Source organism: Zootoca vivipara, chromosome 2 (assembly GCF_963506605.1).
Source record: "Zootoca vivipara chromosome 2, rZooViv1.1, whole genome shotgun sequence".
NCBI classification, from domain to species: domain Eukaryota; kingdom Metazoa; phylum Chordata; class Lepidosauria; order Squamata; family Lacertidae; genus Zootoca; species Zootoca vivipara.
In genome coordinates, this window is record NC_083277.1 from 47,567,356 (window position 1) to 47,584,690 (window position 17,335).

At 44.0% G+C, this 17,335-nt stretch overlaps 1 protein-coding gene across 1 annotated transcript; it reads right to left on the minus strand.

Annotated features, from left to right (window-relative positions):
• Window positions 1-873: 873 nt before the first annotated feature.
• Window positions 874-16,636, minus strand: LOC118080677 (haloacid dehalogenase-like hydrolase domain-containing 5). Its single transcript, XM_035106266.2, has 8 exons — window positions 16,317-16,636; window positions 9,744-9,953; window positions 9,068-9,180; window positions 8,374-8,467; window positions 6,557-6,590; window positions 5,263-5,437; window positions 4,376-4,564; window positions 874-3,040 (listed from the first exon to the last, which is right to left on the minus strand). Exons 1-8 carry the CDS (start codon window positions 16,455-16,457, stop codon window positions 2,623-2,625), a joined length of 1,374 nt encoding a protein of 457 aa, XP_034962157.1. The 5' UTR covers window positions 16,458-16,636; the 3' UTR covers window positions 874-2,622.
• Between the last annotated feature and the right edge of the window lie 699 nt (window positions 16,637-17,335).

Below are 17,335 nucleotides of genomic sequence, written 5' to 3' on the forward strand. Positions count from 1 at the left end.
TTCTGGTGCACTTCCATGCCAGAGGAGGCCCATGCGCATGCACACAAGCTATTTCAGGTGTTCCAGCGACCCGGAAGTGCACCGAAAATCGCGTGTGTGTGCACGTATGGGTGCACGCTCCAGCCCGCAGCGCAATCAGCCCTCGGCAACATAGGTTTGGGGACCCCTGTCTTAAATGTTCTTCAGTCGCAGCACAGCTGGTTCACACATAATGCAAAGCCATGGTTAGACCATGCCTTTGGGTCATGTGTTAACCTTGCCCAGTACCTTAAAAATCTGAAGCCACAGTTTGTTGTTGGCTTACAAATATTGATTTATTTTAACTGTGACATGGAGTTATGAGCAAACCCAGCACCTGTCTTTAACCATGGCCACACCTACACAGATTTTATTGAGCTACAAAGGTATGTGACAAGAACATCTAGAAAAATAAAACAAACAAGCTCCGGGAAGGCAAACGGCGAAAAGCCCCCGCCGCGCCGCACTTCGGCTCGGGGACTGGCTTGGCGGCGGCGGGAAAAAGGGGAGGAATTCCTCCCCTTATTCCCGCCGCCGCCAAGCCAAAGCTGGCTTCCCTCGGCGCCCGCTGCCGCTTCGGCTTCCTCGGGGAAGGCAAGCAGGCGGGCTGTCTGCCTGCTTGTGTTCGCCGAGGAAGCGCCGTCCCATGCCGGCGGTGCGTGGCAAGGCTGCCGGGGGGAGCGCTTCTTTCCCCCGCCGCCTCACCGCGCACCTCCAGCATGAGACTGGGCTTCGGAGCGGCGGTTGGCGGAGCGGCGGTTGGCCGTTGTCTCTCCGTCCAATCCCTGTGTCTCTGGGGTACATGCGCAGTACCCCAGGGACACACGGGACTGGACGCAGGGACAACTTGGACTTTATTATATAGGATAACAGGTAAATAGTTAAGAGCTTAGGCGGCTTCAGCGGTGAGCACCTGGCACCCTCCAGAATTCGGCGCCCAGGTGCCCCACACCCCTTGCACCCCCGTGGAAAGACGGCCCTGTTCATATAAATGCTCAATAGCACTGGGTAGAGGATAGTACTCTTGCAGAACCCCACAGGACAAGTGCCAGGGGTCTGAGGAATGCTTACCCAGTGCTTCTCTATAGTCACAACCCTGAGGATACAAACAGAACCACTGTAAAACAGTGCCTCTAATACTCATTTCACTATATCAGTCTAGGAGGATACCATGGTCAATGTATTGAAAACCATGGAGAGATCAAGCAGAAGTAACGGGGTCACACTCCTGCCCCTCTCTCACAATAAAGGTTGATCAAGCCTGATTCAGTTCCAATACCAGATCTGAACTCAGATTGTGGTGGATCTAGATAATCTCGACCAGGAATACCTGCAGTAGCTCCACAATCACCCTCTTTGCCATCTTCACTAAGAAAGGGGTCAGACATACGACATATACAGAAAGCACAAAGAAAGAAAGATCTGTAGGCCGTTTTAAATATAAAATACTTTACTGGACAGGGTTAGGTTTTTTTGTTTGTTTTGTTTTTTGTTAAACATAATGCTTTATAAAACTGGTAGCATAAGAAATAAGTTATTATTTAAAACTTTACATCCATGAGATACATGGCCATTAAAGACCAGATACATGATACTTTGCAGAGGGAAGGAACCTCACGAGCATGTTCAACATCGCCACTGTGGTTTGGAGTTTCGGGTTTTAAGAAAGTAGCTCAAACAGCTATTGTGCATTCTGCAGTTCAGTGCAGGAGAAACACCGTGTTTAATAATAAAACTTGAGTGTATTTAAGAGTTTAATGATAAATCCAGACAGATAAGGGATAAAGCCTACCAGAAGCTTCTAGCTCTTTAGAACGGGATTTGAGCAAAATATTATACTGCTCAAAACCCATTCAGCCCATTGGTTTTTGCACAAACTTATGACTTGTGCCATAATTTTAGTCGAGCTTGAGCTGAAATCCAAAGAAAAGCACTGAACACAACGTTTCCCCTGAAGTGCAGATTCTATTTTCCATAAAGGAAACAGAAAAAAGAGTACAATGAGTCAGTGATATTTTTTTATGGAATTTGTAGCAAAAGAAAGCAAGATGTTATGGAGGGGAACACAGTAATCCCTTAGGAATAAACATATAAATCAGGGTTGACTAACCTATGGCTCTTCAAACGTTATTGGACTACAACTCCCACCAATTCTCACCATAAGCCATGCTGGCTGGGGTTCATGGGAACTGGAGTACAACAGGATCTGGGAGGTTAGCCACTCTTGCTTTAAACTCGGAACTGCATAGAGTTCATTACACACTATCTAAAACAGACTTGCCTTGACTGCTGAACACAGCTGATGTTCTTCCTCACTGTTCAGAGCATTAGATTTAACTCCGTGGCTAAATAGTGAAGTCAGCATGCAGAAAACAATTCATACAAAAAGTGCAGTCCATAGCAAGGGTGTTGGACGATGCAAAGGAATTATCAGAGCACAGAAACCGAAGTTAGATATCAAAGGTGCTGTTAGAACAAGCAGGAGTGTATTAGAAGTGTTACATATAAAAATATAAACATGTTAGGAAGGATATGCCACTAAGTGGTTACATTTGGCTTTTCAGGAAGAACAAGTACACAGAACACACAATGTTAAGAAAGTCATTAAGGAGTCCTGTAATTTTCATTTGGTACAAAGTTCTCTAGCTGGAAGATTAAGTCGACAGCAGCTTCAACATCTGGAACAATGTGGTTTGGTTCTACTAAAGCAGGATCAAACCTAAAATCCCTGTGCCCATGAAACACAGTCTCAGTTATGCACTCCCTCGTGTCAGAGGGCACCTCTGTGTGAGGGTTGTAAACTCCGGTGCAAACAAGGACAGACCTACAGCTTGTGGCAGTCGCAGTCGCTAATTCACTTTCCCAAGTGTTTTCATGTTCTTCTTCCTGAGTGACTGTGGCAGATCTTGAGCCGCCGGCAGCTTTGGCCTGGATACGTGCCTTGGAACCTCGTCTCGAGTTCTTTTCTTGAAGGTAGCGGTTGTAAAGATTAGCACCATAAATATCTGTCATTAGGTTATCCCTAGGGAGTCAAGAAAGTTACATCAGCATAAACATATTTCGGGTATATGGGCAATGCATCTGCTGATAGAGCTTGCTATTTCCATTATTACAGTGCACAGACTCTCATCTGCATACTGCAGTCTACGGGCTTTACAAGTGCACACATCTAAGCTCCCTTTCTGGACATCTCACTCCTGGTCTAGCAGCTCTGTGGATCCAAAGCCCAATGAAATGTGTCTCAGAGGGTTTCTCTTTGCCTTTGGGTAAATACACTTCAACCTGGCTCATGGAATCTTTTGTACATCCAAACTAGTCAAGAGGAATGGTGTGAAAACCAACAAATACTATAATATTAATGAAACATGAACATATTACAGGTTCACACATTTTACCACATTTAAGCCATTCATACTTTTCGCACACATCCCCACACTGAACCAGTATAGCCAAGGTTGCATATATTTTACCAGATGGCAACAGAAGTCAAGAAGCTGACATCTCGGAATCTTAATATTTTAAAGGTGTTCCCCACCCTCCACCCCCCAAAAAAACTTGTCACAGGAGTGAAGACCGAAAAGCATGAGCAGGATGTGAGGAAAAGAAGGGCTGACAGTGACTGAGAGCAAAGCTTCAGCATCCTCCAGAGCTCTCTATAGCAGCACTGTTCTCCTCTGATGGGCTTCTTTCACTCCACTGCAAGCCGAAATATTCTCAGTACAGAGCGGATGCAATTGCGACTTCATTAATGGAAAGCAAATTGAAGCTCAAAACCATCTCAAATCTGATTAAGTATCCCAGCATAAGTGATTAATCAAAAAGGCATAACCAAAAGTGATTGTGACGCAGTCCTCCCAAGGTGAAATCAGCAGGATTTGGCCCATGATCTTTCAACACCACGTGAACTAAAAGACAAGCTTATGCAGATAATTAGAGAGAAATAGTCTGTAACTGCTTAAGCAGACAGAAGCAGGTGACTTTGCTTGCTACTGACCACTGATGAAAAGATCTGAAAAAGGAGGTTTCAGATTCACCAGGAGCCAGACATTGTACAACTATATGAACAAGTATCTAGCAGATTCTTTCACTTCTTTGCTGCCTCGCTGAATTTGAAAGGGGAAGGGTGGTTTTGACAATCTGCAATGTTACTAGATAAGTTTTGAATAGGTTTTTCAGGGGGAGAATCACATTTATTTATTCCAGTCCCTTACCACTTTTAAACTTCGTAACAATAGCCTACCTAAAACATTCCCCTTCTCAACTGAATGGCAAATCATGAGTTTTGACTCATTCATTTTGACAAGTTTTATGAGTTCCTGTTTGCAACAGGAATACTTTACAATGAGAAACATCTTACCCAATGGCATAGAGGGTTTGAATAGGCTTCTTCCATTGTTTTGCAGTTGCTTGTGTCCTGATCAGGTATTCTGCATAGTGATAGGTCAGTTCACTAGGCTTTCCCATCAAAGCCTCATATTTCAGCTCTTTGCCAGTGATCTTTTTGTAAATGTTTTCCAGACAAACCATGAATGTTCCATGCCCAAACCTAAAACATACAGAAATAAAGCTTAGTCAGCGAGGATGAATGGTCAGCCAGGATAAAAACAAAATATCACATAAAAAGACAAAGCCATTTGTCCAGCTTCTAGTGAGGTAGATTGTGAAGGCTGAATTAATTCTGTTCAGTTTTACATAAATAGGCAGGTGAGTAGCTAACACACATACACTACGCTATCCATTTTTTAAAAAGCAGTATTTGTTGGTCTCTAAAAAATCCCAGGCAGCTCTGGGAATATCCACTACTGTAGTTGCATATATTTTGTGAGGAAACCCCCCCTCACGCATGAACATGGCAAATTAAACTATACCCCTAAATCAGAAAACAGTAGTTCAGTTAATTCCAAGCGCAGTTACAAATCAAAATGGGTCTGAGGTTAGGCGGGAACCTCCAGGTATCCAGCTTGGGGAGGCGAAGCTAGGCTGAACTGCCAGGGATTGTGTAGGATCAGGTGGTTGCATATGACCCCGCAAAAAGCACCCCCCATTTGAGATGGGGAGTGGTCATTACAGATCAGCAAGGCTCACTCTTCGAATCAAGGAATTATGAATGTTGGTGACATTGATGATACATTTTCGGGGTTTTATGCTGATATGCTTGGTGAACTCTTCAGATAACAAGAGTTCTCCCTTGCTGCTTGTACAGTTCTTGAAAAATGCACCCAGCACTCGCTGCCCTTGCCCTACCTTGGAGACTGGGCTTCAGCCATCCACATTAGATCCATGTTGCAAGCCAGTACAGGAATATGTGGGTGAGTTGCCTGAGCATATGGATTCCCAGGATAGCCACTTGTCAAAAGAACATCTATGATCAACTGCAGGTTTGTTTCCCATCTCACTGGCTCACCAAATAGAACAATCGCTACAAGGCAATCAACAGGGACACAAATTAGGTACACAATTCTACACAGCTACCACAATGTAACAATTCTTTCCTTGCTACGCACCATGAGATGGTACAAAGCCCGAAATAAATAGAGCAGAATTCCACTGAGTAGTAACTTATTTGCAGCTGTCTTGTTTTCAATCAACTTTCTTCTTCAGAAATTCATGAAATGCATAGTACAACTCCAGGGTCCATTGTTACCTTCATTCCATTCTTTCACTAATGCTTGATCAGTGTCTGTCTGAAGTGGACTGCTTCTACACACACACACACACACACACACACACACACACACACACGGTTTCAACATACAGGATATTCTCAAGGATGGGAACCCTGTATGCGCATGGAATCTGCCCCTTCAGATTGACACCAACCACATATTTCCTGGGGATATGGCTGACAGGTGTGTCAATTATCAATGGGGCAGGGCTAGAACTGTGCATTCCCACAGGCCCATCTATGTGTTGGGTACCCACACGTACTGAATGCCTGAACAGGTCTAGAATATTGTTCAAAGGTGCATCTTTGATGTAACGTAAGCACATCCCTAGCTAAGATTTTGTCCATCACTTCAGAATGCCACATGGCAAGCGCTTCATAAATGAAATAAATAATGCCGACGGTAATTTCTGTAGTATGGAATATGGTTTTGGAAAATTTGTTTGTGTATGTAGCTTGTTTTATACAGCAGTTTTTTAGTATCCGTCTTTTTTCTGGCCAGGGAGTGGGTGGGTGTTTAGTAAGCTAATGCCTAGTCAACTAGTGACACAACCAGCACAGGTCATAGGGTCGACCCCCTTGCTTTCAAGTTCTAATTTGGAATAGGGATTGTAAAGCTAAGACTTAGATAGCAGTGACAGAATGATGGCTTAGCCTAGAATGGCAGTGTTACAAGAGAACTTACTGAAATGAGACAAATAGGTAAGTTAGTGTTAAAGAGCAAGGGAATATAAACTCTACATGCCAAGTGCTATGCGCCTACCAGTCAGGTTCATCACAACCGGCCCCTGAGGGTATCAAAGTAGTATGTTTTTTGAAAGCCACTATGCATTCTACTTCACTTAGAAATCATGGGCTGCAGGACATACTGACCCTCAATCTTGGGAAGTTCCACTTCAGGCGGATGCTGCAGAGGGGGGAAAAAACAAGCTGTCTTTACTAAGAAAAACATCCTGGGGTTTTTCTTTGACTCTGACAGGCACACAAGTCCTGTTCATATGTAATTCTTTACATTTCTAAGAAATAAACGTATACCTATTACAGCAACAAGGAACTGGAATGGCACCTGTGTCGTTGAAAAGTACTTGCTGCTGGTTGTTGGTTTGGCTTCGTATTGTGCTTCCATACCAACCAAAACAATTGCTTGAGTCCCTTCACTCACTAATGCAAACCCCTGCTATGTGTTTTAGGGGGGGCGAAATTGTCTCAAAACGAACACTTCCCTCCTCTGGGTCTAGTATAGCATTGCCTTGCATGCTCAGGACGTTTGCATATTACCATTGTGCCCAAATGGATTTTACCCTTTGCACAATATTCAGCAACACAATACCCTAACTGTAAGGATGAGGTAGCACTGGGGTGTGGGAAGATTCCGTAATGCATTTCATTCCCTTCTCTATTTTTAGAAAATATTTTAATAACAATCAAATTCATTTTGTTGTCAACAGAAACAAAAATCCTGCACTCCCTTCAGAGTTAAAATTCACAATTTTCATGATGGGATTCCAGCATACAACAGACACTTTTCATCTGATTATTCCTTGAAGGCTTGCGATACCATCCTCAAAGCAGGCCAGACAAATTAACTTATTATAGAAACCCCATGAAATTTGATCATCCTCTTCCACTTCCTTGCCTTCCTCCAAAACTAACTTGGATGTGTGCGCTGTTGAAGATTCATTCCCTGTGTCTGCTGTCATGGGATTTTTGTTTATCACATGATGGTGTATGTTTTCATTGCACAGAGTTGGATGTGACGGAAACAGGATGTTTGCGTTACTGTGTTTCCTGAAGTGGGACTATTGTCCTTTGTTCTTTCTCTTTGCTGCCTGATGCTAGAGAGGGAGCCATGTTGCAGTGCTCCATGTGTGTTTATATGTAAATAAAAGTAGATTAGCCAAAATGCTGAGTTGCTGAGTTCTGTTACACAACTGCGCAAGCTCTGCGGATCCGTAAGTGTGCTGATGTTTATTGGCATCAGTCACTGTGATGTTCGAGCTGAAGAAAACTTTTGAAGCTCGCAAACAATCGACAAGGAGGGAGGGAACATGCCAGTCGGGCATGTGTCTCTGCCAGGGTCCTACTCGTGAGTAAGATATCTTAACATGTGCTTGTGCACTCCAGATAAAGAAGAAAGGACACACACCTGAGAAAGAGCAACCTAAAAAAAAGTTGCACAGAGTAATGCAACCACACATGGCTAATTTCCACAAAGGAAACGAGGAAGTACAGGTATTTAAAGGGCTGGTCAGTGTCCCAGCCCTTTCCTCCTGAAATAGTCTGGTTCAGTAGAACCCTCCTGCCCTCTGCAACCTCACATGATACTTGGGCAATGCTTTCATTAGTTCTTGGAAACATTTCCTCATGTTTCTGCTCTTTTCATTGCAGCCTAATCTATTGTGAGATCAGTCAATATTGGGTAACCTTCAGAACAAACTGTACAACCTTTTAAATGCTGTGGACAATATACAGGCAATTAAATTTGTCTTTCATTTGTCTATATAACAACTGCTTGGAAATATATTTTGTGGGGTTAAGCTAGTAGAACATCCTAAATTTATGAGCACATGAACAGTGGTCAGAGAGACTTCAAGGGCCAAACCAGGCTGTTAGGTAGGACATTTTTGTTAAGGACAATACAAAGCTCTCAAATCAATTATTAAGAGAAATGTAGTAAACAATATACTTACTGAAACTTTAGGTCTTCTGTTATGGTCAACCATGTCCAACAAGGGAAAGTTTTCTCGCAGCCTGTCGATTGTAATAGGCCGACAAAATCCAACACTAGCAATGTATTTGGTTATGGACAACAATACAATTTTATTACAATATTTTTCTGGAATGTACATTTCTGCTTTATGAAACAAGCAATAAGTTTGATTTGGCAGTAACTTCTTTTTTTCCACACAACCAAGAATTACTCCTACTCCTACTCCTATTATTTTAGGATCCACTGAACTACTCCTGCTGTATTCATTCCCTGCAGCCAAGACAAGAATCCACAATGACTTCAGAACAAGCTTGCAGGCTCCCTTTCACACAAACACACAGCATAACCACAACAGTGACTGGACAGCTGTTAGTGGCAGCCTCTCTACCTAAGCCAGATACGGCCTGCTCAAAGAGAGTGAGGAACTGAGGCAGCAACCAGGAGCTGGAAAGGTTAATAAAGAAAATAGGAAATGTTTCCTCTTCATTGCCTGCCCCTCATTTCCCTTGCTGCATTATTTATTTCAAGACCACACTTAAGAGTTGGACTGATTTCATCAGAGTTCATGGACAGCATAAACTACAAGATGTACCTATTAATCACTGTAAGAAAAAAACAAAAAACAAAAGCTTTTTCTGTATAACTTGGAATAATCCACATTTTCCAAAGGATACTGCTTAGCAATATCAAGAAGAGGCCCTTGTCCAGACACAAGAACACATTTGTCATGGTAACGTCTGAACATTCGCAAAGGACTGTGGGACATCATGACTTGGTCTTGGGAAATCTGTGTGAGAAAGAATGGGAGATCAGTTCCTTAATTAATATGCTCTCTTTTACCCTGGACATCTTTGCTCATGAATATAGTACTGAAAAATTAATTCAGATCAGATTTCTGTTTTCACAGCACACAACCAGTGCTTAAAATGGTTCTTGCCTCAGTCTCTCTCCACACGCGGCATCCGATTCTTGTTTCAGATGTAAGGTTTAAATTTAACCATAAACAAATTCTGAAGCAAAACAATAATGAGAAAGCAGCTTACAATTCATGAGGTTAATGTCACTTGGATAGAAGTACACACAATTTGCCCTGTAAAACATGAAGCTGATAAGCATCTTAATCCCCTAAGAGAAACCCTTGAAATGTTTTGGAACATATTGCATCTATTTTAAAAGACACCTGTAAGATTTGGAACTGAGATTTAAAGTTGCTGTCTTTATGAAGGCAAGACAAGAACTACTGAACTAAGTGGACTATTTATAAAAGAAATATTCCTTCATTATTCATGTGATTTATTTTTTTATTTTTTTAAAAAAACACCACATACAAAAGGCACTAAAATTACTCACTGGCACTCCAAGAATATGAGACAACTGGTCTGCTTTCTTCTGACGAAGGCAGTTTCCTGCATTCGTGACAAATACTACAGGAACCGAAAACTCTCCCTGAGAATTAAGTAGTTTTTGAAAGGCTTTTCTTGCGCCTGGAATTGGTGTCTTTCCTCGTACCAATACTCCATCAATGTCAAGCAGAAAGCCAAAGGTAGGTTGTATGTTGAGCTGAAATGAAAGAAAGCTTGCATTCATGATACTATTTTTCATTTGGTATGTATCTCCTGCCTTTTCTCCCTACCACCACCACCGTAAATCCCACATTGGTGTAACTTCTAAGGTTTAGCAATAACATTCTTTGGCCATTAAGAGCCATTTAGTTAATCAACATTTTAATACAGGGGTCAGCAAACTTTTTCAGCACTGTCCCTCAGACCTTGTGGGGGGGGCAGACTATATTTTGGGGAAAAAACAATGAACGAATTACTATGCCCCAGAAATAACCCAGAGATGCATTTTTTTAAAAAAATACACATTCTACTCATGTAAAAACATGCTGATTCCCAAATCTAAATCTAAATCGCTGGATTTAGAAGGCGATTGGGCCGGATCTGGCCCCCGGGCCTTAGTTTGCCTACCCATGTTTTAAGACATGTTTGAAGAATTGAAACGGGTGCATCTCAGATAAAGTCATTCCCAAGAACAATTAAGCTGGGGTTAATGCCAGAGGCCAAATGCTGTATGAGCTATACATATTGACAGTTAAATTAATTATGTGATCTGCTTCATCTCAACCTACACTCAAATAATATATTATTCCTTCTAAGCCAGTTTGTACTGTTAGAATGGGCACAGTTGGCAAGAAATTAACAACAACAAAGTATTTATTTAGGTCAGTCAGCAAATCTTCCACTAATGGCTTCCAGGAGTAAGGAAGCACCAAACAAACACTGAGATGTTACTAAGGCCAAGCAGTATGTAGACTCGTACAAGTTTAAAAAGCAGCTCCAGAGTCGGTGTTGAGAAGACTGCTCCTTTGAAATGGATAATACGTAATTACATGTACTGCTTGCACATTCTCACATGCATAAAGGAAATTACCAGCTCAGTGATACTGCCCCTCTTTGGAGTTTCCTTGCAAAAATATACTTTGTTTTCCTAGGATAGTGAAAAATCTTCTCTCTATATAAAATCATGTCTCGCCTCATCAGGGCTGTCTCTAGGCCCGGGTCTGGTGGCGCGGGGCACCAGGGCGGCAGGCCACCAGGGGCGCTGCTGCACCCACTGAGAGGCGTGGCTGAGGTTGCCCCAGGCGCGCCTCTCAGCTGTTCAGCGGCTTCAGGCTGCTCTCCAGAGGTGCGCGGGCCTGGGGCCGCCTCCGCCGCGCGCAGGGGCTGCGTGGTGCAGTGCAGCTGCGCCTGCGGCAGCCACGCTCCACACGGCGCCCGCCGCGCTGGGAAACGGGGCGGGGCGCCGGAAGGATCCGTCGCACCACGGCGCCGGGTATGCTTAAGATGGCCCTGCACCTCATCTTTAAAATCAACCTGTTTCCAATGTTAAGGGGGTGAGTGTGCAGTTGCTTACAAAGCTGACATGGCATCACCCACAGACAAAACGAAGGCATCAGCAGATATGGGAGGGACCCTGAGATTTCCACAGGTATAAAGATTCTTTTAAAAATTAAAAAAAAAAAGGGCCAGAAAGCCCAAAACACAGGAGAATTCATTCTGTGTGCTTGTGGGTAGATCAGAGGGGCGGGGGAGGAGATGATTTGGCTGCTATGTGAAAGGAAGAGTGTTGTATTATTGGGACTAAAGGAGAATCAAAAGGCACTGGCAGAGGAAGGTGGTGGTGGTGGGGGTGCACTCCTCCAAGTGTCATCCCTGAGGGGGGGTGACATTTGGCGCGACGGACTCCCACGCCTACCGCGAGAAAAGTGGCAAAGCAGCGCAAGCCGTCGGGTGAAGGGGGAGCTGCTACACCGTTTTGACGCTTTGCTCGCGGTAGGCGTGGGAGACCGAGTCGCGGGCGGGCGGCACGCCGAATGTCACCCCCCTTTGTGCCAGCGGCAAAGCGGCGCAGCAGCTCCCCCTTCCCTTGACGGCTCATGGTAGGTGTGGGAGTTGCGGGAGGGCACCCTCCGCACCCCGCACCCCTCGGGAGCACGCCCACCCTGGGTAACGTGGGCATATGCTCAGCCACTGTCAAAAGGTAAAAGTTTCCGTCTCCATTTCTTCCATATGGTCAAATCTGATTCTAGAAAATGTCTTCTCATGTTGTGTTGTCCATTTTCTAATAAGGGAGTGAATGCATAAAGTCTTGGAACAGTTTTTAATGAGATTGTAGCCTGGATTAACTTCTACTGGGAATACAGTCAGCGAGCAACACCATCTGCAGATCTTATGGATTTAGTCTCTCTTTCCTCAGAATAGTGTAATCAAAATGGAAAGAAAATTAAGTTTAACTTTTCTGGCAACATAAGCCGATTTTCCTCTGCCATGAAAAGCTTAGAGGGGGAAATCACTAAATTTCAACTAGAACAGACTAGTACAAACACAGTGTACACATTAAAACTTTATTTAAAACATCTGATTAAGGAAGTACAGGTATTCAAATTAAAATCTGGCTATTTTTAAAGGTGATACTTTCCCTGACAACAAGGTATGGACAGGTTTCAAATATACTAACAGACATTAGCTTGTAGTTTTGCAGAGCCAACTGCCGCTAGAATAATTCAGTAAATTACCATCTGTTCATGCAAAGGTTTCTATGCCTCATCAATAGCTCTGAGTTTGTCACAATATTTTCAAAAATTTGGTTGTGGTGAGGTGAGAGGTTGAACATTTTGTCCCTGTCTGACATTACAACGTCAAGCTATGGAAGGTGGAAGTATTCACAGTTGTAAACACCACTGTGTCGTTACTGCAATCTGCAACTCACAGCGACAAAGGAAACTCCTCCAGGACCTGTCTGCTCCATCCCTTTTCAAGTTTAATGCCACAGTGCTTGTGGCCGTGCCACACAGATGCACAAAGGAGACAAGGGTTCGGTTCACAAGGGTGGCTGAATTTAAGTAGCTGTGTTTTTTAATAACATTTCAATTAATAAGAGTGTTTCAATGGTTACCCAACCACCCTCAAGGAAGGTAAATACTACAAATGTAAACAGATGAAGCTAATGCCCAATATGAATATTCATCATTTTGTTGAAATACCTTATTGCTTTCAATAAAAATAGAAGTTGAAAGAATCTTAAGAAGTGTGAGTACATTATGTCTTTCCTGTTGGGAGTCTATGACCTACTGATGTGTCTACTTTGCAATTCATGATACAGGCTTATGTGAAATAAGGCAGGACCCTACCCTGTCGCCCAACATCAGCACCACAAATGTCACATACGAAACATCTCAACACACCATCAATCTACACACTTTATATTTCTTAAGTTTCTTGTTTACAGGTGGCGATCATTTTAGGCACATCAAACTGACACATGATCACCGGTGTGTGGGTCCTTTTGGACCCAGAAGAAGGCAGAATAGAGGTGGAAACAGGTGTGGGGCAGGGCGGTGGAACACTCTGCTAACACACGCAGGGGCCAGGAACAGAGCCCCCACATGAAATGGTTGCTGCCTGTAATTTTTTAGATCTGAACTCAGGCTTCATACAAATTAGCATTCAGATTGCTTATTTATTTAAACTCTTTACATGTCACCCTGATTTATGTTAAATGAACTTTTTAATTGTTGATTTTTTTTCAGTGTTTTGTTGTAGGGATATTATACTTTTTATAATGTATCATTATCATACTTCTGCATTTACACTGTTTTTATGTGAACTGCTTTGAACAAAGATTTATTTGTAGGAAATGCAGTATATGGCCATCAGTTCTTGCAAGGTATACAAGAGAGACAGGGAACCTATGGTCCTCCAGAAATTGTTAGCAACCAAGCCCATTCAAGCTGAGCATTTAAACCAGCGCTATTCCAGAGCATTTGAAAATCCCAGGAGTCTGCAGTTCAAATGCCCAGCTTGAATAATAAAACTAAAGCAATCACTGCAGGTGCAAACATATACCAAATTTGCTTTTCTCTTCAGGATTACTCCATGCATATGTAAATAAAACTGAAGCAAGCTAAGGGAGTGTTTATTAAAAGATTAACCTGTTGCATAAGCAAGCCTCTTCAGCTGCTGGGGGTTGCTTCTACATAATGTTAGTCTGTGATTCTGTGGCTATACTCTAAATAGAGAAATAGCATGACAAGAGAAATAGCTGTTCTTGGTGATGGAAAAGGCAGCACGTACTCAAATAACATAATGGATATTTTGTCTTATTTACACTGGAATCACTTTAATGTTTAAACTATTTGGTTATCATCTGTGTGTTTTTATTTAAAAAAAGATAACTTCCTTTAAAAAGACACCTGAATGTAATGCAAACATATTAAAGCTTTCACTCGTGTACTCTTAAATCCAACACCAGGACCCTCCAGCAACCACCATAGCTGCCAAGTTATCCCTTTTTTAAAGGGATTTTCCCTTATGCTGAATAGGCTTCCTCGCGAGAAAAGGGAAAACTTGGCAGCTATGGCAACCACTGGGTGTTAAAACCCTGCTGTTCTATGTAAAAAAACAAAAAAAAACAAATTAAAAGAAACAATGTATGACTACTGAAGTCAAGCATTATTAGAATGACATATCTAGGTCACGTATTCTAATGTTGAAATTATGAGTATCTAGACTTTCAACCAAGTAGCATGGGCACTTAATATCCTTGTCATGCATTTGACAAGGAAACTCCACTGGGAAATGACTGTAGCTTGGTAGCACAGCATGTGCTTTGCAGAGCATAAGGTCAATAACATTGGCTGAGAAACATACAGCCGTTTGCATGTTTATTCAGAAGTTAAATACTATGTAGCTACTAAGCAAGTGTTCTACATACAGTACTTATTTTTTAAGTACTGTATGTGGTCATGCTCAGCGTCCTTAAGTAGAGGGCAGGCTGCACCAACCACTAATTCTTAATTTCCCATTTGTTCTGCAAAGCAAAAGTGCTCCATGTCCAAAGATTCTGGATTATGCTCCTGTGCAGCAAGAAGACTGTGTTTTAACTGCAAGAGTTACATAGCAATCGCTATGGCAACCTATTAGTATATACTGTATACTCATACAGAAAATCTACCAAGAAGACAGGAACTGGAACCAACCCTTTTCCTACCATGTCACTTTCGCATTCCAGAATTGAGAAGTACAGCACTAAGAAGAAAAAGAACATGTTCCAGGGGGGTGACTCCTCATTCCTTCACATTGTTAAGACCAGTCTTGACACCACAGGTGAAGAGAAGAGTAAATTTTAAAAAAGAAACCAGAAATGGGGGGAAGTAGGCTGGTGTGCACCATTAGGCAACTGCGAAGGCCCTAGCACATTGTGAGAACTCACCACTGCACATGACAGCACTGATTACCAAATGGCAGTGATTGCTTCTCAGCAGGCAGGAAAGCAAGCAATGTTGAAGATGAGCAGGGCAGCCTCCATTCACCATCTAGATCTAAGCAGCACAGAGGGATTCAATCCCAACCACTGCCTGCCCAAAGAGTGTGTAGAGATGGCAGAAGGTGCACTTTGTACCTGTCCCTGATGCTAAGCCAGGTGAGCAAGTAGCAGAGGTGGGCTCAAGGACCCCACCACACACTTTCTGCTCCCTCTAGTTGCTGCCCATGCTTGTCTGACAGACCCAACACAGAAGCACAGAAGACCTCTGTTGAATCTGCCTTCCCTAGGAGGAAGATTTGCACCCCCAGTGTGCAGCAGCGGGTGGGGTGGGGGTGGGGGTGGGCAGATGAAACGAGAGGTCCTAGTGGTGCAGCAATAAAACTGCTATCACATTTGCAAAGCTAAGCAGGCTCCATTATGGTTTCAAACTGCATAGCAAGTGGGCATTTTGAGATTCCAGCATTGCAGGGGGTTGGACTCGATGACCCCAGGGTACATCCCAACTCTGTGATTCTATGATGAAAGAAAGAAAGAAAGAAAGAAAGAAAGAGAAAGAAAGAAAGACAGAAAGACAGACAGACAGACAGACAGGAAGGAGAAAGAGGCAAAAAGAAGAGGCATGTACCTTGAAAAGAATGAACGATTAATGAAATGTCCTACCCCAAAACAACAAAAATTTCCAATCCGTTAATTCACAAAAAAGGTGCCTTTCAGCGGCCAATCAGCATTCCCAAGGAACTTACGAAAGAGGAGGAGGAGGAGAGGGAGCAGACCAAGAGCACAAAACAAACAAAGCAGCAGCTCAGGTTAAAAGTTAATACAGTACTAAGCAAAGACCATGAAGTCTCAAAGGAAAGAAACAAGACCTCTTCTTTCCTCTTCCCAACTTCTCGGTTCCCTCCCCCTCCCTCATCAGCTTCTTTCATTTTTCTTTCCTTTTTGTTTAAGAAACTGAAGCAGTCCAACCCCCTCCATCAACTGCTCAAAAAAGAAGCTCGGAGAGAGAGGGAGGCCGCCCCATCCCATGCCCGGCGCCCAGGAGCAGCTCGGGGGAGCCGCGGGAAACAGACCCCCCACCCCAGTGCTGCCAGGTACCTGCGAGCCCGCCTCGCTCTTCCCCGGGGCCGAGGCGGCAGGAGCAGCCGAGGCGGCGGCGGCGCTGCAAAGCCTTCTCGGCCCCGGAGGTCGCAGAGGCCGGCTGAGGAGGAGCGGCGGCAGCAGCAGCATTCCCCTCATGGCGGAGACGGAGCTCCCAGCCCGGCTGCGGCCCCTCCGTCGGGTCTCGCTCCTGCCACTGTCCAGTCGGGCGCCGGCGCCGCACCGGGCAGCAGCGACAGCCGACACCGGCTTCGCCTTATTCCCCGCCGGCCCCTCCTCCTGCCTACGCTGCAACCTCGCGGGGTGGAGCCTGCTCGGCAGCCTCGACTTGCCCCGCGGGAGCTTCCTCGCCGCCTCCGCGGTTCGCCAGCCAGGGCGCGTCTTCTTCAGCGCCGCCCTCACTTGGCAAAAGTTCCAAGAAGTGTAAGGCAGTGTTTTCTCCGCCCCCCCCCCCAAGCCCGCGTTTCTTCCTATTCATTTTATTACATTTCTATTTCTATACTGTACCACCTTTTTCCTCCAAGGAGCTCAAGGTGGTGTATGTCTCCTCCTAACAACCCTGTGAGGGAGGTAAGGCTAAGAGATGGTGAGCCGCCCAAGGTGAGCTTCATGACACTGAGTGGGGATTCAAACTTCCGTCTCCCCCAGGTCAGTCTAACCATTAGGTCATGCTGGCTCTTTTTTTTCTTTTTCTTTTTTGCTGCAGCAGGTTAACTGGCTCATATAGATTATGCCTGGTTACCTTGTCCTCTCCCTCCAGCTCGCCAAACTACTGCACATAGTTGACACAAAGGAGTAGGAAGGCAGGCGGCAGCGGGAGAAATGGGAGTAATGGCAACGTGCAACAGCAAGGCAAGGGCATCTCTGGTCCAAGACCATGCAAATCTACATTTTACGCCCAATCTTAGGTGTGTATACCAGAAATCGTCAACCTTTACAGGCCCGGGGCCACATTTAACCCATACATGCATTTGGGGGCCCTTTTCTTAATCCTTTCCCTTTCCCACCTTGGATCC

Excerpts from the sequence above, each read along its gene's own strand:
- LOC118080677 (XM_035106266.2), bottom strand. The coding sequence starts at position 16,457 with ATGAGGGGAATGCTGCTGCTGCCGCCGCTCCTCCTCAGCCGGCCTCTG. Across the intron at positions 9,954-16,316 it reads AGAGCGAGGCGGGCTCGCAG|CTCAACATACAACCTACCTT; the intron begins GTACCTGGCAGC and ends CTTTCATTTCAG. Across the intron at positions 9,181-9,743 it reads CTCATATTCTTGGAGTGCCA|ATTTCCCAAGACCAAGTCAT; the intron begins GTGAGTAATTTT and ends TTTCTCACACAG.